At 45.9% G+C, this 24390-nt stretch overlaps 1 protein-coding gene across 4 annotated transcripts; it reads right to left on the bottom strand.

The window, feature by feature from the left end:
- Nucleotides 1-32: 32 nt before the first annotated feature.
- On the bottom strand, nt 33-24193 carry kif28 (kinesin family member 28). 4 transcript variants are annotated; one of them, XM_061765846.1, is made up of 27 exons: nt 23667-24192; nt 19812-20006; nt 18588-18638; nt 18363-18515; nt 18249-18284; nt 16792-16911; nt 16609-16716; nt 15317-15471; nt 15134-15245; nt 14991-15058; nt 14577-14719; nt 14377-14498; nt 14167-14257; nt 13147-13207; nt 12948-13071; nt 12732-12867; nt 12533-12651; nt 11559-11666; nt 11133-11225; nt 10871-11011; nt 10722-10792; nt 9854-9988; nt 1682-1848; nt 1356-1450; nt 770-902; nt 568-701; nt 33-499 (listed from the first exon to the last, which is right to left on the bottom strand). In XM_061765846.1, the coding sequence occupies exons 1-27, from the start codon at nt 23718-23720 to the stop codon at nt 347-349; spliced, it is 3078 nt and encodes a 1025-aa protein (XP_061621830.1). In that variant the 5' UTR covers nt 23721-24192; the 3' UTR covers nt 33-346. The 4 variants fall into 4 exon arrangements, with proteins under 4 accessions (XP_061621830.1, XP_061621831.1, XP_061621833.1 ...); XM_061765847.1 differs by lacking the exon at nt 11133-11225 and having other exon boundaries at nt 23667-24193; XM_061765849.1 differs by lacking the exons at nt 19812-20006; nt 23667-24192 and adding an exon at nt 19616-19783.
- Nucleotides 24194-24390: the final 197 nt, after the last annotated feature.

The raw sequence follows: 24390 nt of genomic DNA, 5'->3' as shown, positions 1-24390 counted from the left end.
AAGGATTTGGGAAGAAAAAGAATCTATTAGAATATTGAAAAAATAATTACAATTTATTTCAGGAAAAAACATTTGAGTTGAAGTTGTAAAAGTTGTAATCATTTAAAATAGGGTCAACTTGCAACTTCTTATCTGAGTACAATAATCATACAAATATCAGTTCATGCAAAGTGAATGTGATATGAACTGTGAGCTGTGTTCTACTCATATCTGTGAATGTGAAAGAAAAAAAATGTTGGTTAACAGATTTTAAAAAATCTTTCATTTCATGTCAAAACTTAAATGATGTTTGCTGTTTTTCGAAGAGAACTGCGCAATTGCTTCAACTGTGTTTTCCTCATCAAGACTAGGTTCCCGATCGTTCCCGCTTGCGTCGGACGATGGTGGCGACGTCGTGTTTGAGGGCGGACACGCTTTGCTCCAGCTGCTCCGAAAAGTCCTTCAGCAGACCGCTGTGCTCGTCTACGTAGAGGCGGAGCCCCAGCAGGTCACATGACTCCTGTCGAACACAAACCGAAAAACAAGCAGCGGCGCTAACCGAACGCGTAGAACCGTGCGTGTACATACACTGGGCCTGCGTCTGCGCAGACTCTCCAGCTGAGCCCTGACTGAGGTCATGTTGTGGTAGAACCGCTTTAGCGAGCGCGCAAACTCGGCGTCGCAACTCGGCCGAACCGAGCGATTCGGCGCACTGTTGCCACCTACAGGAGCGATAGGATGCTGCGGGAACCGAATGATGAACTTTTTGTTTTGTGTGTGTTTATGTTACCATTGGTGGCTGTGTTGAGTTGTCCTCTTAAACGATGGTTCTCCTTCATCAGGGTGTTGTTAACTCTCTTCTGTTCTTCAAGGTCACTCTGAAGTCTGCTTAGTGAACTGTTCAGCTCTATGCAATCTGCAGGCTACAGTTTACATCCATTTTCTCTAGTCATCATCAGGGTCGCAGGTAAGCTGGAGCCTATCCCTGCTGACCATTAACTTCCAAAAAATGTTTGTCAATTCGGGGGGCATAGCCCACCCCTAAATGCTCAGTTGTCCACTTTTGCCCCTGGTCCAGAGTGTACAATGCCCCTCACACAAAGTCAGCTGGGATAGGCGACAGCTCACTCGTGACCCTCATGATGACAATCACTTTGGGAAATCGAAGAATGGATAAATTCTAATATGCCAGTAATAATATTCAATATTTGTCATAAAATTCATTCAAACAAAGGCCTCCCCCCAATACATGAGCCCTCCGTCTCCAGTTGAGTAAATAAACACCCCTTGCCATTACTTCCTGGAAATACAGTAATCAGTGCATTATAGTACTTCTAAGCGCTCCAGTGGAAGACAAATGAAAACTTAAAACTCACAATAGTATTAGTCATGCCACTCTCATCGATGATAAATATGCCCTCTGTGCTCACTCTAGCTCCCTCCAGAGGTGATACCAAGCTAGTGCAGCCGTCTGGCAGGAAAAAGTTAAAAGAAAAACAATAATTGAGACAGCAGTAGTATATTGAGCATGAACTAAATGTAGTTTCTTTTTTTTACAGGCAAACTAAGAAAACACATTTATGTATCCAGTATATAAATGTTTAAAAATTTCCTTCACAATCTGCTTTAGAGCCCTAAAAAATAGATTTAAGGCTGTTTCTTTTTTTTCCTGAGAAACTCATCCGCTGCCTCACACTCGCACCTTGAAGCCCCCAAAGCTCCAGAAGCACAGCGCTGCTCTGAAGGTAGTCGAGTAGATGCTGAGAGACGTGAAGGGAGGCAAAGTGCACTTTGTGACGCAGCGCGGGGTTGACGTGGTGCCACACGGCCGGCGTGTACACACGACCGCCACTGTCCAACAGACTGAAACTAACACAGGCAAAAAGAAATAATCATTATGAAAGCTATACATCCATCTACAGTATCATCTAGCTACCTGTATGTACAGTATACTGTTATCGATCCATCCATACGGCCAACCATCTAACCATTCATCCTCATCTGTCATCGATCCTCATCAGTCCAATATTATCATTGCATAATGCATCCATTGAACCATCCATCGCGTCATCCATTAATCCATCATCAATCTGTCATTTACCCATCCATACATCTTTACATTGATCATGCTACATATCTGTTTCTTATGGATTATCCATCCATCCATTTTCTACCGCTTATCCGTGTCGGGTCGCGGGGGCAGTAGCTTTAGCATGGACGCCCAGACTTCCCTCTCCCCAGCCACTTCATCCAGCTTTTCCGGGGGGATCCCGAGGCGTTCCCAGGCCAGCCGAAGGACGTAGTCTCTCCAGCGTCTCCTGGGTCATCCCCGGTGGGACGTGCCCGGAACACTTAACCAGGGAGGCGTCCGGGAGGCATCCGAATCAGATGCCCCAGCCACCTCACCTGGCTCCTCTCAATGCGGAGGAGCAGCGGCTCTACTCTGAGATCCTCCCGGATGACCGAGCTTCTCACCCTATCTCTAAGGGAGAGCCCGGACACCCTGCGGAGGAAACTCATTTCGGCTGCTTCGGGATCTTGTTCTTTCGGTCACGACCCACAGCTCATTACCATAGGTGAGGGTAGGAACGAAGATCGACCGGAAAATTGAGGGCTTAGCTCCTTCTTTACCACAACGGACCGATACAAAGTCCGCATCACTGCAGACGCTGCACCGATCCGCCTTTCGATCTCCCGTTCCATTCTTCCCTCACTTGTGAACAAGACCCCAAGATACTTGAACTCCTCCACTTGGGGCAGGATCTCATCCCCGACCTGGAGAGGGCACGCCACCCTTTTCCGACTGAGGACCACGGTCTTAGATTTGGAGGTGCTGATTCTCATCCCAGCCGCTTCACACTCGGCTGTGAACTGCTCCAGTGAGAGTTGGAGCTCACGGCTTGATGAAGCCAACAGAACCACATCATCAGCAAAAAGCAGAGATGCAATACTGAGGCCACCAAACCGGACCCCCTCTACGTCTCGGCTGCGCCTAGAAATTCCGTCCATAAAAGTTATGAACAGAATCGGCGACAAAGGGCAGCCTTGGCGGAGTCCAACCCTCACCGGGAACGAGTCCGACTTACTGCCGGATATGCGGACCAAACTCTGACTCCGGTCGTACAGGGACCGAACAGCCCGTATCAGGGGGTTCGGCACACCATACTCCCGAAGCACCCTCCACAGGACTCCCCGAGGGACTCGGTCGAACGCCTTCTCCATTTCCACAAAACACATGTAGACTGGTTGGGTGAACTCCCATGCACCCTCGAGGACCCTGCCGAGGGTGTAGAGCTGGTCCACTGTTCCACGGCCAGGACGAAAACCACACTATTCCTCCTGAATCTGAGATTGAACTTCCTGACGGACCCTCCTCTCCAGCACCCCTGAATAGACCTTACCAGGGAAGCTGAGCAGTGTGATCCCCCTGTAGTTGGAACACACCCTCCGATCCCCCTTCTTAAAAAGGGGGACCACCACCCCAGTCTGCCAATCCAGAGGCACTGTCCACGCGATGTTGCAGAGGAGTGTCAACCAGGACAGCCCCACAACATCCAGAGCCTTTAGGAAGTCCGGGCGAATCTCATCCACCCCCGGGGCCCTGCCACCGAGGAGCTTTTTAACTACCTCGGTGACCTCAAACCCAGAGATAGGAGAGCCCGCCTCAGAGAACCCACACTCTGCTTCCTCATGGGAAGGCGTGTCGGTGGAATTGAGGAGGTCTTCGAAGTATTCGCCCCACCGACTCACAACGTCCCGAGTCGAGGTCAGCAGAGCCCCATCCCCACTATACACAGTGTTGGTGGTGCACCAACGGGTTCGGGGATTGCCGCCCACGACAGGCACCGACCACCTTACAGCCACAGCTCCGGTCGGCCGCCTCAGCAATGGAGGCGCGGAACATGGTCCACTCGGACTCGATGTCCCCCGCCTCCCCCGGAACATGAGCAAAGTTCTGTCGGTGTCATGGTCTGTGTTTTGGTTTGGGTTGTGTTTAGTTTTGTTCCATGTTTGTCGTGTGCTCATTAGGTTGTTGTGTCCACCTGTTCTCGTCTACTTTGTGTTGACCAATCAGCTCTCTCTAGCCACTCGTCTTGTCCAGGTGTTCCTCGTTGTCTCGTCAATTTGTTTGTATTTAGTTCCCTGGTTTCTTTCAGTTCTCGTCGGTTCATTGTCGTTGTCACATGTCTTGGCATGTCATAGTCGCCAGTTGTTTTTGTCATAGTCGCCCGTAGTTTTTGTCATAGTCGCCAGTTGTTTTATCATTGTGATTAAATATTATTATTTTGAGATTCCCGCACTCCTGCCTTGCCTCCCTGCTTCCCTGCAATTGGGTCCACCATGTTCTTGCCTTGCGTTCCTCGCCGTCGCACTAACCATGTTCATGACAGAATGAACCGACCAGAACAGGACCCAGCGGGAAGAACATGGCGTCACCCTGGATGCCACCAAACTGCCTCCCACCGTCCTCAGCCTGCCATCCATACCTACCCTCCTCCAGTAAGCCCTATCATTCAGTCTTTTCTGTCCTTTTCCTCGGGTCCCCCCACTTGTCCTAGTTATTCACCATGCCCTACTATTGTACATCCACGTTTCTTTAGATTCTGATTTTTCTGATTGTGAAGATGGCCCTGATTTAGTTAACCTCCTGTCGGATTCTGACTCTGACACAGATTTAGATTTTTCTGGTTCCTTCCCTAGTTTATCCCGTCCTCGTCAGTTTTTGTCACGTTTCCATGTTTCCAACCCCAGTGAGTCCAAATCCTTTCCCTCGGACCTTTTCTTGGGCACCCGTTTGGCCATCTACCCGGGACCGCCGCGTGGTGGCCAACGGAGGCGCCCAAGTAAAGGTCAAATTTTGCCACCTCGTTTTTTTCCCCCCTGTTCACAAATCACTTGATTTTTCACCTGTTCCCACACGTTGTTCCACGGCTCCAATTAAGTCACGTCTAGTCAAACCTGCCCCCAAGCCATGTTCAGTACCAGCCATTTTTCCTAGTTCACCTTCCCGAGACCTTGTGCACTCTTCCACTCCCGTACCCTCTACTCCCACACCTCAATGGCGGCAGGCTGAGGAAGCGACTGCAGCTCCCGTTCCGGCTAATCGGCAGCTGCGCCAGGCTCCCGTTCCGGCTCCTCGGCAGCTGCGCCAGGCTCCCGCACCGGCGGCGCTCGTCCAGCGGCCGCCACCCATCCTTGCTCCGGCGGCGCTCGTCCAGCGGCCGCCACACGTCCTTGCTCCGGCGGCGCTCGTCCAGCGGCCGCCACCCGTCCTTGCTCCGGCGGCGCTCGTCCAGCGGCCGCCACCCGTCCTTGCTCCGGCGGCGCTCGTCCAGCGGCCGCCACCCGTCTTTGCTCCGGCGGCGCTCGTCCAGCGGCCGCCACCCGTCCTTGCTCCGGCGGCGCTCGTCCAGCGGCCGCCACCCGTCCTTGCTCCAACGGCGCTCGTCCAGCGGCCGGCATCCGAGCATGTTCCGGCGGCGCTCGTCCAGCGGCCGCCACCCGTCCTTGCTCCGGCGGCGCTCGTCCAGCGGCCGCCACCTGACCCTGCTCCAACGGCGCTCGTCCAGCGGCCGCCACCCGTCCTTGCTCCGGCGGCGCTCGTCCAGCGGCCGCCACCCGACCCTGCTCCGGCGGCGCTCGTCCAGCGGCCGCCACCCGACCCTGCTCCGGCGGCGCTCGTCCAGCGGCCGCCACCCGTCCTTGCTCCGGCGGCGTTCGTCCAGCGGCCGCCACCTGACCCTGCTCCTGCGGCGCTCGTCCAGCGGCCGCCACCCGTCCTTGCTCCGGCGGCGCTCGTCCAGCAGCCGCCACCCGTCCTTGCTCCGGCGGCACTCGTCAAGCGGCCGCAACCCGTCCTTGCTCCGGCGGCGCTCGTCCAGCGGCCGCCACCCGTCCTTGCTCCGGCGGCGCTCGTCCAGCGGCTGCCATCCGAGCACGTTCTGGCGGCGCTCGTCCAGCGGCCGCCACCCGACCACGCCCCGGCGGCGCTCGTCCAGCGGTCGCCACCCAACCCTATTGCCTGGCCCCTGCATTACCATTGGGTTCGGCACCGTGGCCGTCCGCCTGAATGGCCCTGTAAAGACCCTGGTGCTTGGCGTCCTGGACACCTCACCTCGGGTGGCCTGGATGGCCACCAGACTGACCTGAGGGGTGGACTCTGTACCCTCCTCCAGGCCCCCTTCCGCCCACCCTGGGTTGATGACTTTTTGGTTGTTGTTTGGGGAACGTCTGGGATCCGTTCCTTTAGAGGGGGGTTACTGTCATGGTCTGTGTTTTGGTTTGGGTTGTGTTTAGTTTTGTTCCATGTTTTCCTGTGTTCCATGTTTGTTGTGTGCTCATTAGGTTGTTGTGTCCACCTGTTCTCGTCTACTTTGTGTTGACCAATCAGCTCTCTCTAGCCACTCGTCTTGTCCAGGTGTTCCTTGTTGTCTCGTCAATTTGTTTGTATTTAGTTCCCTGGTTTCTTTCAGTTCTGGTCGGTTCATTGTCGTTGTCACATGTCTTGCCATGTCATAGTCGCCAGTTGTTTTTGTCATAGTCGCCCGTTGTTTTTGTCATAGTCGCCAGTTGTTTTATCATTGTGATTAAATATTATTATTTTGAGATTCCCGCACTCCTGCCTTGCCTCCCTGCTTCCCTGCAATTGGGTCCACCATGTTCTTGCCTTGCATTCCTCGCCGTCGCACTAACCATGTTCATGACAGTCGGAGGTGGGAGTTGAAACTCCTTCTGACAGGGGATTCTGCCAGACGTTCCCAGCAGACCCTCACAATACGTTTGGGCCTGCCACGTCGGACCGGCATCTTCCCCCACCATCGGAGGCAACTCACCACCAGGTGGTGATCAGTTGACAGCTTCGCCCCTCTCTTCACCCGAGTGTCCAAGACATGCGGCCGCAAGTCCGATGACACGACCACAAAGTCGATCATCGAACTGCGACCTAGGGTGTCCTGGTGCCAAGTGCACGTGTGGACACCCTTATGCTTGAACATGGTGTTCGTTATCCGTGACGAGCACAGAAGTCCAATAACAGAACACCGCTCGGGTTGTGATCGGGGGGCCGTTCCTCCCAATCACGCCCTTCCAGGTCTCACTGTCATTGCCCACGTGAGCATTGAAGTCCCCCAACAGAAGAATGGAGTCCCCAGCGGGAGCGCTCTCCACCACCCCCTCCAAGGACTCCAAAAAGGGTGGGTACACTGAACTGCTGTTTGGTGCATAGGCACAAACAACAGTCAGGACCCGTCCCCCCACTCGAAGGCGGAGGGAGGCTACCCTCTCGTCCACCGGGGTGAACCCCAACGTACAGGCGCCGAGCAATAAGTATACCCACACCTGCTCGGCGCCTCTCACCATGGGCAACCAAGCTGTGTGTGGAGGCGAGTCCGACTATATCTAGTCGGAACTTCTCGACCTCACACACCGCCCTCGGCCACCGCCCAGCTCACACTGCACCCGACCCCTATGGCCCCTCCCACAGGTGGTGAGCCCATGGGAAGGGGGACCTACGTTACCCTTTCGGGCTGTGCCCGGCCGGGCCCCATGGGTGCAGGTCCGGCCACCAGGCGCTCGCCTTCGAGCCCCACCACCAGGCCTTGCTCCAGTTGGGGGCCCCGGTGACCCACGTCCGGGCAAGGGAAAACGAAGTCCATTGTTTGTCGTCATCATTAGTGGTCTTATGTATTATTGTAGTTTAATGAGATAGGATTATTCAACATTAAGCTATAATCATTAATACATGAGGTGAAATCATGAAATATTTCACTCGGTGTAGAACGAATCTGTATAATGAGTTTCACTTTTTGATAACTCTTCAAATAAAGGAAATTTTCCACAATATTCTAATTTATTGAGATACACCTGTATCCCTCTAGCCGTCACTCAATCATTGATACTGCGATCCAGCTGTCCATCCACCTGTCTGTCAGTCAACAAAATGACCCATATACAGCGGCTGAAATAAATAAATTAACACGTCACCATTTTTCTCACTAAATATATTTAAATATATGGAAAGAACTGAAAGTCGAGGTCCATAAAAGAAGCCCACGGAACCTTCAAGATTTGAAGACTGCTTGTGTGGAGGAATGGTCCCAAATCACACCAGAGCAATGGATGTGACTAGTTTCTCCATACAGGAGGCGTCTTGAAGCTGTCATTGCAAACAAAGGCTTTTGTAAATAAATACCAGTTGGCGTGTTCAATACTTTTCCCCTGTGTCATTTCACATTATTACACACAACTTACCCCTCCTTGAGCCGTCACCTTATCGTGGTGGAGGGGTTTGTGTGTCCCAATGATCCTAGGAGCTAAGTTGTCTGGGGCTTTATGCCCCTGGCAGGGTCACCCATGGCAAACAGGTCCTAGGTGAGGGACCAGACAAAGCACGACTAAAAGACCCCTTATGCTGACGACAAAAAATGGACTCAGGTTTCCCTTGCCCGGACGTGGGTCACCGGGACCCCCCTCTGGAGCCAGGGCTGGAGGTGGGGCTCGAAGGCGAGCGCCTGGTGGCCAGGCCTGCACCCATGGGGCCCGGCTGGGCACAGCCCGAAAGGGTAACGTGGGTCCCCCTTTCCATGGGCTCACCACCTGTGGGAGGGACCATTGGGGTCGGGTGCAGTGTGACTTGGGCAGTGGCTGAAGGCGGGGACCTTGGCGATCCGATCCCCGGCTACAGAAGCTGGCTCTAGGGACGTGGAATGTCACCTCTCTGGCAGGGAAGGAGCCCGAGCTGGTGTATGAGGTCGAGAAGTTCCGATTAGATACAGGCGGACTCGCCTCCACACCCAGCCTGGTCTCTGGAACCAGTCCTCTTGAGAGGGGTTGGACTCTCTTCCACTCTGGAGTTGCCCACGGTGAGAGGCGTCGAGCAGGTGTGGGTATACTTATTGCTCCCCGGCTCGGCGCCTGTATGTTGGGGTTCACCCCGGTGGATGAGAGGGTAGCCTCCCTCCGCCTATGCACCAAACACCCTTTTTGGAGTTTTTGGAGGGGGTGCTGGAGAGCGCTCCCACTGGGGACTCCATTCTTCTGTTGGGGGACTTCAATGCTCACGTGGGCAATGACAGTGAGAGCTGGAAGGGCGTGATTGGGAGGAACTTGGGAGGAACTTGTTCACGAGTGAGGGAAGAATGGAACGGGAGATGGACAGGCGGATCGGTGCAGCGTCTACAGTGATTCGGACTTTGTGTCGATCCGTTGTGGTAAAGAAGGAGCTAAGCCGATAGGCGAAGCTCTCGATTTACCGGTCGATCTACGTTCCTACCCTCACCTATGGTCACGAGTTGTGGGTCGTGACCGGAAGAACAAGATCCCGGATACAAGCAGCCGAAATGAGTTTCCTCCGCAGGGTGTCCGGGCTCTCCCTTAGAGATAGGGTGAGAAGCTCGGTCATCCGGGAGGATCGCTGCTCCTCCACATCGAGAGGAGCCAGATGAGGTGGCTGGGGCATCTGATTCGGATGCCTCCCGGACACCTCCCTGGTGAGTTTTCCAGGCATGTCCCACAGGGACGACCCAGGACACGCTGGAGAGACTACATCCTTCGGCTGGCCTGGGAACGCCTGGGGATCCCCCCGGAAGAGATGGATGAAGTGGCTGGGGAGAGGGAGGTCTGGGCGTCCCTGCTAAAGCTACTGCCCCCACAACCCGACCTCGGATAAGCGGTAGAAAATGGATGGATGGATGGACACAACTTAATTTCTGATCTTATTTGTTCTGCTTTCTTTGTATGTATGGATTACTTGGGTTGGTCCCAACATCTGGTGAAATTTTCATGTCAATAGCACCTTTGGAAATATATTTGAGAAAAATGGTGAAGTGTTAAATACTTATTTCAGCCGCGGTATTCATCTATCAATGAACCATACCCAATTTGAATGCCTCTATTGCGAGCCTCTCTGATCCAGCGCAGACCAAAACATTGTTCCACAACCAGCTGGATGTCGAGTCGCCGGCCGAGCAGCTCAGACGGGTCGATGAGGATGTCGTCTTCGCCCAGAGGCCTGAAAAGAGTAGAAGGCAAATTATAGGGTGTGTGTTTGTTGGATTTAAAATCGGAACCTCCAATGTTTACTCAGATAAAAGGGGTAGAATTTTTGGGAGTTCAACCAAAACATTCTGTTATACTCCGGCTCAAAAAAAAAAAGTGACGTCACATGTGATTTCAGCAAATAGTGAGTAGATTTGCTTTATTTTAGTCTTCCTTAATAACACTGCCACACCCATTATGTATTAGCATTAAGCTAACAGACTTTCATAAGGCAAATGTATTTGCATGGCTTAAATACACAAGATGTAATTCTGTTTTATGTTTAGTTTGCGCGTAAACTTCAAATATGAAGTGGCAATAAACAGCTTGAAGTCTCTTTTTTTCTGAAAAATTGTTCACCATCTGCCAAACAAAGAAACAATTGTTTCTTGTTGTGAAGCGAGTTGAGACACCTGCCACCATACAGCGCTCGTATCTCAACTGTTTGCTTGAAAGACTAAGCAAAAAAATTGGACGAGCGAGGGCTCGTATATTAAAAAACTCACAAGTCAGATCTCTCATACCTGAAAACTCCACTTTTTTTTTTACTTCATTTTAGTTTGGTCCAATTTTATTCGATAGTAGTTATCTTCCATTTACAAATCTTGACAGTTAAGAATGTTAAAATATTACTTTAAACTAAGGGGCTGTGTTAAACTTTGGCGGTTCCACTGAGAAGTGTGTTTGTGCATGTGTGTGTGTCGTACAATCCATCAGAGGTGCAAGGAATCAGCTTTGCTTGCAGAATGGCTTCCTCACTACCTTCAGACCCAAGCACCTTACACATACAAATTATTGTTAGTTTCACCAGTGTCATGACGATCCACATGGTTGCCGAAGCGTGTGTGTGCAGTACCTCCAGTTGCTCGTCCACAGGAATTCGGAAGGCCAGAGATTGCAGCCAGAGGTGAGCGGTGCCCAGGAGCAGCGGCTCTACCGGATCCCAAAAAGGGTCTTTGTCTCTGGGCAGGGCAGAAGAGGAGAGGCCTTCTCCTGTCTGACGGCAACAAACAAAGATGTCCATTCATGAGGCTCAAATCATACTTTGTAATGTGCTACAATAATGCATTTTCTTCAAAAGGTTTTCATCGTTTGTAAAACACTTTAGTTGAAATTACATGTTCCCCGTTCATCTCATCCAGATGTCGTAGGTATATTTCTTCCATCAGGAATTTGCGGTTCACAAACTTGGCCTTGGACCACATCCATACCTAACCGTGGAAGGATCACTTTAAAAAAATATATATAATAATAATAATATATCCCTTTCGTTTGCCTAATAGAATCATTTCCCAAGTCATTTTTAACTTCCTGTCACAATGTCAATAAAAAAATACCAATGTGTTTGCTAAAAACTGATTTTTCTTAATGGCTGTGTAGATTTTCAGTCATCCAGGTCATGGTTATCCACAAAGGTTGAATCGAGGCAACTGGTTTCTTCTTGTTTGTCAAAGTTGTGTTTATTCTTCTTTTCTGAAAATGCTCGAAAACGACTTGGGCAATTATGCTATTAGGCTAACAATTTGATGTGAGGGATGTTAAACCTGTTTGCTGTGCTTTGAGGTGACTTTGCAAATGATCTCTTTTTCCAGGTCATTTCCTTTTGAGTCCGACAGCACCAGATTCTTGATCTCCAGTTTAAACTCCACACCCTGCAGGCAAGACGTATATGGATTTATTTCAGTAGTTCATTCGCCACCAAGGAGCGCTATAATACTTACAGTACAAAATACATACAGTACATAAATAGACTCTTTTGAGCTCAGTAAACTGAAGTAATATCAGTTGGTTTTTCGCATAGGATAAAGAATATGCTTCTGAATATTGTCATATTGTCTGTCTACATGTGTTTCTGCACCATTGCTTAAAGGGTTATAACTACTGCGACATCAATGCTAGTTTTGTTAGCCTGTCGTTGGTGTTTTCCATTGTGTGCTAGCAGACTTCCTTAAGACAGAGTTATGTGGTTTGTTTTATGTTTAGGTTTACAGTTGTGGCAGCAGTGGCAATACACAGCTTGAAGCAAACCTTTTTTCTTGAAGAATTGTTCAGTCTCCTGCTTGTTGTGAGGTTCGCTGCCACCATTTAGTGCTTGTAACTCAAATTTTTGCTAGCAACTCAAATTCAATAAAATCAGTCAAGCAATGGCTCGTATCTCGAAAAACTTGTCAAAGTCGAGTCACTCGTAAGTTGGTGTACCTCTGAATTACATAAATTCACTAAACAGAGTGAAATATTACATTTTTTTTCATATAGTTTTGATGATTTTTATAGCTCACAGCCAACGAAAACCCCAAATTCACCATCTCAAGTAATTTTAATATTACATGACAATCCAAATGTTTTTTAATATATAAATGAGGTAGGAATTGGTCTTCTGAAAAATATTTTCTTATGTCTGCAATGAATATGAGTTTTGAATTGTACTGATATAGATTCAATTTTCCACAATATTCTACTTTATTGAGATGCACCTGTATTATTTATGTTGTTAAGATACAGTCGTTTGCTAAGGTACCTTTTTTAGTTCTTGGCTCATCTGGTTGGCTTCAGCCACCAGCGGCATCAATTTGACGTAATCATAAAAGACGGCCAGCAGACTAGGATCCGTCTGACAGGATTCTGTACTGCTTTCACCTAAACACAACTGGACTTAGTCAAGTATTTAATCCGAATTTTAAAAAACATGACTTGCAGTTTTTAAGGCTCGAGCTCACCCAGGTGGATGCCCTCAGCGGCAGCCAGCTCGGACAGGAAGTAGTCGTAGTCGTAGCGACTCCAGTCGTTAGCGCCCCTCTCAGACGGGAAACCGATGTAAAGGTAAGTGCAGTTGGAACCCAGAATGAGTCGGTCCTGAATGGAGACCAAACGCAAGCAGAATGTCATGTACTCACAAGGACAAAATTGTTGGTACCCTATGTGATGAGGCCCACCAGGTGCTGTAGCTCACTGGTCTGAGAAACCGCTCTTCCATTGACGGTCACCTTGGAGCCTTTAAGCGGAGTTAGCGTTACCCGCCGCTGTTCGTTCTTCAACACAGCATGGCGCTGCTGGATCCTGAAACACAAACACACAATGTACACACCCGTTGTGTTTTAAGACAGCCTCAGTGCGAGCGAGTTTTGTCCGTACCCCAAACCCTTGATGGAGATGGATCTGGGGGTGCCTTCACTGAGGCCAATGTCCCATTCACCTGGAAGAACAAGATAGTCCATTGCTCAAAAGAGCTACATTCATAGTCAGGTCAGGTGAGTATGAAGGCTGCTCCAGCACGGCAATCTTCTTCTATGGCACTCATTGAAATGCTTTACAATTCAAAATTGTACCCCCTGAAATTGTATTGTATTTTCTTACACTAAATGTCTTTTTTTTCAGTATGGCTTCAAAATTTATAATAATATACTAATACATACAATACTGTACTACTATTTCTTTCTCGCTCTTTTTTTTTTTTTAGACCTTTTAGAGCTTCATTGACTTACTTGGAGAAATCACAAGTTCTACTTCCTTAAAATGTAAGTGACCAAATATGGCTCCATGCCCCGAAGAGTGCTACATTCAAGCGTAGCATTCAGTCCATATGTATGATTCTACTTCCTCACTTTACTCAATTATTCTTAATGTGTCTTTTCCTGATATAACTTTCTTCATGTTTTGATTGGTGAGAATGGCCTTCCAGTTTGCCTGCTATGTATATATGTATATTTTAAACAAAGCATCATCAATGTAGTAGTAGTAGTAGTAGCAGTAGAGTAATCCCTCATTTATCGCGGGGTTTAAGTTCCAGGTCACACTCGCAATAGGTGAACGTAGTGACCACATATATTTTGATTATTTATACATATTTTAAAGCTTTATGAACCTCCCCAGACTCTTAATAATCTTCCCCATGCTCATATTAACCTCTACCATACTCTTGAAAACAGTCTATTTTCTCTTAAACAGCTTTTAAACTCTTAAACATATAGTAATAGACAGTGATACTGTACACTATGTACATTTTATTCCTTTTAAAATGTATTTTAATGATTTTCTTTTCTCACAATCCCACCATATGGCAAATGATGTGCAATATGAATATTAAAAACTAATTCTGCAACAGGTGAACCGCGATATAGTAGGGGAACACTGTATATAAAACATGTTACTGACCGGCCGGGATAAACAGTTTGACCACACCAGACAGCTGAGCGTCCTCGTTGATGTTCAGTATATAGGGATGCATCTGCATCAATCTCCTCTCCTGACACACACACACACACACACACACACACGCATATATACACACACACACACACACACGTTAGGAATGGGACGGGGGGTGGCGGGACAGGTGTTTGTGTGTGTTCTTGTGCATGTAACCTGTGTGATGTTGGCATACTGTTGCTCCCAGTCCCTTAGCGCCTCCTGCAGATGTTTCTCCCATAAAGTGTTAATGGTTCTTATCTGGAGTTCATTGTGTGTCAGCAGCTGACGGATCTCCTCTGAGCAGGCGCGCACACACACATAAACACACACTTGTGGAATTCTGCCGTGATCTAGTGGATGGCCAGATTCCTTACTGGTTTCATCATTTGCGCTGCGTCCATCCTGGCCCAGTCGGCTCAGTCTCTGCATCAGTCTGGCATTCTCGGCCTTGAGTTCTTTGACAAGACGCTCAGTGGGGCTCTCGTTCACCACAGGACGGTTCTGGATGTGCTTTGCCCTGAAGAACAGTTTGTGATGTGGAAAATGATTGCTTAATAGAAGTAGTAGTGTGAACAAGGATTAAAAAAGCCCCAAAAAAATCTGGGGTTGGAATCCCAACTGTGACAACAATTTCTCGTGTGGAACTTAAAAAAAACAATATATAATAATAATAATAATAAAATAAACTATAAATGAGAAAGCTCCCTATTCCCTGTGTTTTCATTGCTGAGGTGCCCTAAAGGGCACCAAACAAAATTTCAAAGTTCTTCAAGATTTTGTCATTGTACCTCTCAGAATAGCGAAGTGTGGACAGAGACTCCTCATAGCAGATGTCAGCAGGGCTTACTGTTGCAATCTAAAACATGTATTGAGTCCACATGAGTTACATATTAAAACAGTGACATTGTGTTAGTGTATAGCGCAGAGTCACCATAACAGTGCGGCTGTTTCCCCCCAGTGCCGATTGCAGCAGCTTAGTGAGAACCGAATCTCTGTACGGAACATGCACAGTCTTCCTCCCCACCGCCATGTCAGCGAGGGTGCTACAAGCAAGACGACGTACATCAACAAACAGAATCGGCCAAAACGACCGACCGAGCAGGGCCGTGCCGACCTGATGACGTTGCCCAGAGTGGTGAGGCTCAGGTTGATGGCCGTGCCCTCTTTGAGACGGTCGGCTTCGGACGACGCCGATCTCTGGCGCTCGCTTCCTGCCAGGTCCACCAGGTTGATGTTGGACTGTTTGGTGACGCTCTCTTTAGAAAAGATCTTCACAAGAAGTTCACGTCAGCAACAAAGAACTTGTTAATGATCTGAAGGCAACTGAGACCTCATTTACAAAGAGAACAGTGGAGCTTGGGTCTGTAATGGACTGAAATCTTGCAGTGCCTGCCGTGTATATGTACAGGCCTGCCTTAAATTAGCCAGTAAATACTGTACATCCAAATGAATGGCCTAGTCAGTCTCAAGACCTCAACTCAATAGAAAACCTGAGGAAGGTGCTGAAGCTTTGAGCTTCTATGTGCCAGCCGAGAAACTTGATTGATTGAGAGCAGTGATTCTCAAAGTGTGGTACGAGTATCACTGGTGGTACGCAAAAGAATCATTGCATTAAACTGTGAATAAATTATGTTACAGCGGCTTCATTTTTTGTAATCCAGTAAAGTACATTCGTTAAGCACAACTCAGTTGAATTTAACTCCGAACTGTTTTAAGTAGAATACATTTGCATTTAATCATTTGTTTCCAAGCGTTTATTTCGGTAAAATGTTGTACTTAATGTGCAAAACATTTTAATTGAATTATTATTATTTTAATTTTTCCTATATTTAGGCACAGCTTTGATGTTTAAACTGTGCGTAATGTTACAGTGGCTAACAAAAACAACCTTTGCCTCCAGCAGTGAGTAATTTCCAAAATTAATGTCGATAAATAAACTCTCCTGTCTATCATGCTGTTTTTGGATTTATTTCATTAGCGCATGTCTGACTGACCTGCCAACTTTCTGTATGCTGTCAGCCAAGTGGGCGTGGCTGGCGTATGCGACTACTTTTCATTAGCCAACAATCTCTACCTAGCAATAAGTGGACACCCAAATTTGGAACATGGTAAATAAATTAAATTCTGTTGCCTTACATTGCTGCTTGAAATGTTATATTGAATTATGAATGTTTCTCTATTTTATTCATAAAAGTCATAATACTGTATTAAAATGTTTAATGCAAAAACACTGCTATAGGTGGCATATGTTGCAAAATTCGCTGTCGGATGGAAACTTGAAAATCCTGAAAATGCTTTGGAGATGCAAGGATTTCATCTGATAGCGATCGAATTGGAGGAGAAATTATTGTTAAAAATATTTTTCATAGTACATTCACTGGTTTGTGAGATGTGACTGGACATCACCTGTTTGAGCTGTAGCACAAGGAGCATGTGTGAGCGGCTGCTGTTTGCATTCATGTGCGTGGCTGCGGTGGTTCTAGTTCTGGTGCCTTGCTCCATCAGCTGCTCCACCTACAACATGTTTGAAAAACTACACCTTTATTGTTCTGCAACATACGGTAGAAAAAGTGAGGATGTCTCAGCCACCTGTGCTGCACTATCACAGGGGACTGTACGTAGACCCTCCACATAGAAGCCCCTGTGCTGCTCCTCTCGGACACGCAGCCCCCCTGGAGGACGAGAACCACGAGACAGCAGGTCCACCACCTGGTGAGATGTGAAGGAAAAGAAGTAATTTATTTATTTGAAGATATGGAGACGAAAACCATTGAAACATGTTCCCACAGCATTGCTTATGGTGTGAACTAGCTAACAAAAAAATACTAAATTAGCCGGTGGACGAGAACCACCAGAAAGCAGGTCCACCACCTGGTGAGAAGTGAAGGATATAAAGGAAGTCATTTACTAAATTGAAGATATGAAGACGAAGAAAAGAGAAAAACAATGACAAAGCAGTACAAATATGACCACTGCTACATCAGCCATCTTAGAATTTCTATCGTTCAAAATCACCACTGTTCTGTCGTCAGAACAATCCTATAAAATGTGAAGATCAGTTGAGAATAATGGTAAGTGACCTTATACCTACCCTTACTCTAACTCTAAACCTAATCTTGATTTATGAAATAATCCTTTCTATATCAGTTGAAAACTGTCATGCAGTTCGATTTACTGTGGCAATATTTTCTATACAGGAACCCCCCTTCCATCGTGAGGTTTGCAGGGTTCTTTTCCCCAATGGCAGTTGTCAGCACCCAAAGATTTGATTGAGATCAGGACTCATTGCTGGCTATTTTAAAACAGTCCATTTTTTTCTTTTTCAACTATTCCTGTGTGCTTTTGGATGTGTGGTTTGGGTCTTTGTCTTGCCGGAGGACCCATGATCTTCGCCTCAAACCAAGTTTTCTTCCACTGGGTAAGACATTTTGTTCTAAAATCTCTTGATAATTATCTGATTTCATGAGCAGCAGCCCCAAAGCATTATGGATACTCCACCATTCTTGACTCTTGGTTAGGTGTTCTTTTACTTAGAAGCTTCATTGCGCTGTCTGTAAACATACTATTTGTGTGTATTGCCAAAAAGCTCTATTTTTGTTTCATCTGTCCATAAAATGTTGCTTATCATTTGCTCGATTGTATCAAACAAGTTCTCTACAGAAATGTTGTTTCACTTGATTCATTTTCTTCAGGAGCTATTCCACATTTAGTACATAAACTTCATGTGTGTGAATAATGGTGAGCACAATTGTAATATATTGACAGAGAGCAAGAGCAATGGATAACAAAAATGTAAAAAAAAAAAATTTAAACAAATAGAGTAACCACTGAAATAACACTAAAAAAAAGTGATATTGCGGGTCCACAAAACGTGAACCACGATATAGCAAGCGATTACTGTAAACACTGGGAAAGACCAATAGTTGTCTTTTTTAGTTTATTCAGTGTATGACTAAGTGTTAAACTTTAAAGTAAACATAGCCCTTTAACCGTAGTGAAATAACAACATCAACATGTTGCCATGGACACATTGCTGCTTATCTTACCTGCTCATTATAGATTTCCAACATACTGAAGAAGACCTGTGAGGACATACATGAGGACATTTAGAATGAGCGTGTATACACGCATACACTCACAAATATTTGACATATACTTACCTGGCATTGTCTAGCCTCCTTGATTTCTTTGATGGCCTTAAACAGTCGCTCGCACAGTTTGGGAACCAGGCCTTTGTTGTGCTTGTAACCCACCATGGAGTAACTCTTCCCCGAGCCCGTCTGACCGTAGGCCAGCAGGGTGGCGTTGTAACCCTGCACACAACAATCCAGCAGCTTGAACTACATTGTTACTGTCCGAACCCTTCCAGGAGAGCCGTTCGGTACCTGAAGTGCATTCTCCAGTATTCCTTGCCCAAGGTCCTGGAACACACATTCCTGAGGGGAAATTACATGTTCAAAATGTGAGTGAACGGTTAACTGGAGTGGCCATACCCCCCTCAAAACTTTTTTGTGAGTACTTTTGCTGCAAAAGTACTCACACTCTATACTTGAATTTTAGTAGAAGGACTGTACAGATATTACTGCAAGAAAAAAAGACTCCGGTAAAAGCAGAAGCACTGATTCAACTCCTTAAGAGTAAAAAGGTACAGACTGAAAGTATACTGAAGTACAAAAGTACAAATTATTTTTTTACTGTCAATTATAAACAATACCGTCTCGATAACTTGATACCTCAAAAAAAAAACATCTCTGAATACATAATAGTTTTCCCCTTTTATTAACTTCCGTAACGCTCATAAGGGGAAGAAAAAAGCTTAGCTAGCGTTACTTCAGGCTTTTTCTGAAACATGTTGCCACGGCTTTGCTAACGGTGTCAACTGGCTAACAACAACAACAAAAATACTAAATTAGCTAATGATAACAACTGAAAAAAAGACACCTTACCTGTGCGTGTTTTTACAGATTAGACGGAGAAATTTTAAATGCCAGGAGCTGGTGGAGAATCGTAGTTTGAAAAAACAAACAAGCCAATTGTCAAGTCAAATAGAGCTACCTGAAACTTTCTTTTTTTAAGCACAGTACATTAACGTTACTTCCTACCACTACTCTCAGGCGAATTATCGCTGACTTACTGTATAGCAAGCCTCCTTCACAGCTCGACTGGATATGTATTGCAGATATCTGTAATGCAATTTTGACTAGGAAATACGAAATTACAGAGATCTCTCTCTGTCTTTTCGACGAGGTACAATTTCGTTACACAGAGGCGGCGGGGGCACTTTCAACGAAGAGAGCAACCATGCTCATTGATGGGTTGCCACATGTGATTATGCTACTCATAAGCAACATGCAGTATATGAAGGCTCAGATAGGCACCCCCCAGTGTAATAAGTAAGGTTGTGAAAACATACGTGATAAAAGGAGTAAAGGGGCACATCACAGGCAGACCAAAAAGTGGGAGGGTTCAATGCCCATGGCGCCCCCTGGTTCCGCCAACTATTCAAAATGTAATTACGACTAGTCAGAAAAACGTTGTTGATATTTACAATGTAAATTCTGGATAGTCAAACTTCGCTTTTAACTGTTAAGAAGGGTTGCCGTACTCACCTGGTCTGCGTAGCGGCCCCCCACTTCTTCAGGCAGGTAGAGACCAGTGCGGTCCTGGATGACGTAGCCGCTGTGGGACCAGTAGGCGTAGTCGAAGCAGAAGGAGCGGCGACACTGAGAGTCGCGCGGGTCCTGGATGGTGATGGCGCTCGCTGCCAAGGAGACGATGCAGCGGCTGCCCGCGTCCCGCTCCCTCTGTTGGCCGGGAGGAATGAGAAAGCAGAATGCGTGCGTGGGTTTTCTGCAAGCACTTCAGCCACCTCCCGTTCCAAAATCAAGTTTCTTGAGTTTGAAGAGTCCAAATCGTCTTTAAGTGTGAATGTGGGTGTGAATGTTTGTTTGTCTATATGTGACGTGATTGGCTGGTGACCAGTCCCCAGTGTCCACCACTTGCCCCGAGTCAGTTGGGATAGGCTCCAGCTCACCCGTGACCAGTGTTGGGGAGTAAATAATTAAATGTAACTAGATTACCAATGAAATTACATAACTTAATTACGAAAAGTGATGCGAAGCGCTATTGTCTAAACCAGTGATTCCCAATTAGTGTGCCGTGAGCGCTCTTCTGGTATGCCATGGAAAATGATCAAATTTGACTTAATTGGTCAGAATATTATTTACAAAAAATAATGTCTCTTTGTTTATCTATCTACCCCAGCGGCATATAAAGACAGACAGAACAAATAAATGCTCTTTTATTAGATGGCACAAAGGGTATAATTGACTTGTGTATCCACTTTTAGTGACATTTTTGTTTGTTGGTGTGCCGTGAGATTTTTCAAATGTAAAATATCTGCCTTGGCTCAATAAAGGTTGGGAATCACTGGTCTAAACTGTGCACATTTTTCATTAGGTCAACATAGTATTATGTTTTGCACATACATACAAACACATTTGTATTATGAATGTATACATCTCATCATGTTTTGTTATCTGTTTATCTGTGCAAAGAGCAAATGTGTGGTTAATTCCAAAATGATGATCTATGGTTTGAATCCAATTTTTTTTTAGAGGAAAGATCCAAGGGTTGTTCATGCTTTAATTACAAATTAAGAAAAATAATTAAGTAGTAATGAAATATAATTAGTCACTGATGGTGTAGTGGTGCACTCGCCTGACTTTGGTGCGGGCAGCGTGGGTTCAGTTCCCACTCAGTGACGGTGTGAATGTGAGTGTGAATGGTTGTTTGTTTATATGTGCCCTGTGATTGGCTGGCGACCAGTTCAGGGTGCAGTCTGCCTTTTGCCCAAAGTCAGCTGTGATAGGCTCCAGTGCCCCGTGACCCTTGTGAGGATAAGCGGTAAAGAAAATGGATGGATGGATATTACTTTGAGAATGTAGATGAAATAGTTACACTACTGTTACATTTTCAACAGGGTAACTACATTCCTAAAGTAATTTTGCCAACACTGCCCGTGACCCTAATAAGCATCAGCGGTACAGAAAATGGATGGATGGATGGATTTTGTACTGTTCGTTAACAACTTAATGTATTAAAAGAAGCAAAAAAAAATGTAAACATAGCTATATGTTTTAAGTAGACAAAAATGGCATAAACAAGCTGAAAGGGTAGTAAATTAGAACATGGCCTAGAGGTTAATGGATAAAGGATGCTCAATAGACAATTTCCTAGAGGTAAAATTACATCCACCCAACCATTTTCTGTTTTGCTAATCCTGTTCAGGGTCATAAGTGAGCTGGAGCCTATCCCAGGCAGCTGACCTCAGGTGAAAAGCACCCTGGATTGACCTCAGGGCGCAAATAATGTCAGACAACCATTCACAATGTCACACTCACTCACATTCTCATCGACACTGAGTGGGAAATGAACCCAGCCACGGTGCTGACATGCAGCCAATGTGGCGCCCCCCTCCATCAATGATTTAAATAAGCTTTCAAAAAAGTCGAATACCAATAGTTTTTAACATTGCCTTTAATTTATAAGATAACATTCCATCCATCCATCCATCCATTTTCTGAGCCGCTTCTCCTCACTAGGGTTGCAGGCGTGCTGGAGCCTATCCCAGCTGTCATCGGACAGGAGGCGGGGTACACCCTGAACTGGTTGCCAGCCAATCGCAGGGCACATAGAAACAAACAACCATTCGCACTCACAGTCATGCCTACGGGCAATTTAGAGTCTCCAATTAATCCATGTTTTTGGGATGTGGGAGGAAACCGGAGTGCCTGGAGAAAACCCACGCAGGCACGGGGAGAACATGCAAACTCTACACAGGCGGGGCCAGGGATTGAACCCGGGTCCTCAGAACTGTGAGGCTGACGCTCTAACCAGTCGCCCACCGTGCCGCCAAGATAACATTCCACACAATTTAAAATATAAAATACAACATTTTTGTCCAGCACGCCCGCGACCCAAGTGACAATAAGCGGTACGGAAAACGGATGGATGGATTAGTCTATTGTTACTGTCAAAAAAAATCATGCGAGTAATGGCTCTTACGACAGTGGGACAAACCAAAAGTTGCAACAAGTTGACCCGTCACACTCCCCTCCCCCCTTTTTTTTCTTCTTCCCCGTGTTCTGGACAGTTTTGGTCGTTTTGACGTTTGCAGATTTCTCTGGGTTGACATCAATAAATTTGCCCCTACCCCAACAGAGAGCAAGAAGTATACCAATCAGCCAGAGGAGGGAGTATTTGCTATTATCATTTGTAATCATATTAATGGGGCATTTCTTGATATTTGAATCTATGTTGTTTATGTTTTTCCATGTTAAAGGTTAGTTGTCAAGTTATTGCAAATAATTGCCGCTTCTCCACTTGAAAGAGACTGATTCAGTGATGGAAGATTTCATCTGGATTTTACTCAATTCCCAAGAAACAATTTCCTTTTGTCTCATTTCAATTTTGCATTGAGTAGTTTGACAGTTCCTGAAGAAGTTTCATTCCTTACATTTGTCCCTAGCAATGAGGTGCTTGTAAGTGCGTTGGCATCTGCATTTTAATTATATTTAGGATTTTTTGAAATATCTACACAAATACGAGAAAATATGTTATTGTGAATAAGTGTTTACGAGAGAGAGAGAGATTACACAATTTTTTTATTTCTATAATGTTACGTTCTAGCCTTAGATTTTCTCTTTTTCCCCCATTTTCTCCACGGCAAATGAGGTCACTGTTGTTTTAACTTTTTAGTTTAACATTAAATAATTACATTTTTGCTTCCTTCTAACCCTAAATTGTTCTACATAAGATTATTATTGTCTAGCTGTGATTATGCATTACTACTACTCCTACTACTACTACTACCACTACTACTAATAATAATAATAATAAAAGAGAGATTAATTGTAAATAAATTCACCTGTCCTGTTCTGACTGATCGCTCGTTCGCTGACTTGAGATGCGCCCCCACGTCATGTGGCCCTACTTGCCAAGTGACAAACATAGTTACTTTAGTTTATTTTGTAATTGTATTTGTTATTTTCAAGACAGAAACGTAAAGGGGGCGCCAGTGGGTGTCACAACTTATTTTATGATTTTATTGAAATATTTTTCCCGAGGAGGGCGGCGCTGGCAGTGCGCCCCTCCAGCAGATGGCGCCCTAGGCTACCGCCTTGCCCAGGGCCGGCCCTGCTGACATGGAATTCAGCAGAATGTACCACTACGTCATCAGTGACTCCACTTAAGTACATTTAAATTAGATACAAATACAAAATGCAAACTACTACAGCAACATGAGTAGTGTTCTTGCTTTGACATGCATATACCAATACAATAACGCAGCAACAATTTTATCAGCATATATGATTATGAAACATGGATGGACATACAGTGCATGCTAACCAGTACAGTACATGACATCACAATTATGTAAGAGAGAATGAAAACACACTGACCTTGTTGAACGGTCGGACTCTGACGGCCACTTTGACACAATCCCTCCGGTGCATATCTGATGCTTTGAAGCAGGACACAGTACACGCACAAACAACCTGTGTCCTGCTACACAACCAAACACTGCAATATGCAGCAAATGAGAGATGCCTTGAAATAGTAGGCAGTACACGACACTAGTTTTGTGGGATGTTTTGAAGGGTTTCCTCCTATATTATAGTAGCCCGCTTTTTAGTGAAGTGTAACAGTAGATCTGGCTTCACTTTCACCGTGCCTGCCACCGTGAATTATTCATGTACATGCAACATCACTTACTGGGACATTCCACCTTATCAGTGCCATTTGTTTCCCGAGAAAATAAGATGTATAAATACACGATAAAATTAACTGCAAAATATATTTTTAAAATTAAGTTTCATGCAATCTTGTTGTTGTAGCTTAACGTTGCATTCTGATTGACGATGGAGAAGAAAAAAAAAAAAAAGTATATTCTGCCAAGCATGGCAAATGTATTAAGGAGCTGTTGCACTCAGCCTCACGGAGCCATAGTGCCACCAAAGAACTCTGCTGACACGCAGGAAGGGGAAAAAAAGGGCATGATAATGCAACTGAGGACATACTGTAGTGTCTCTTAAAAAGATCTGATTGCATATTTAATTTTTATTAAATCCTGAAATAGAATTTAAATCCTTTAAAATGTTTTTATTTTTTTTAAATGTCAAGTAC

This window comes from Phyllopteryx taeniolatus, chromosome 2 (assembly GCF_024500385.1).
Source record: "Phyllopteryx taeniolatus isolate TA_2022b chromosome 2, UOR_Ptae_1.2, whole genome shotgun sequence".
NCBI lineage: Eukaryota > Metazoa > Chordata > Actinopteri > Syngnathiformes > Syngnathidae > Phyllopteryx > Phyllopteryx taeniolatus.
The sequence above is the reverse complement of the archived record's forward strand: the minus strand, read 5'-3'. Positions and strand labels throughout refer to the sequence as shown.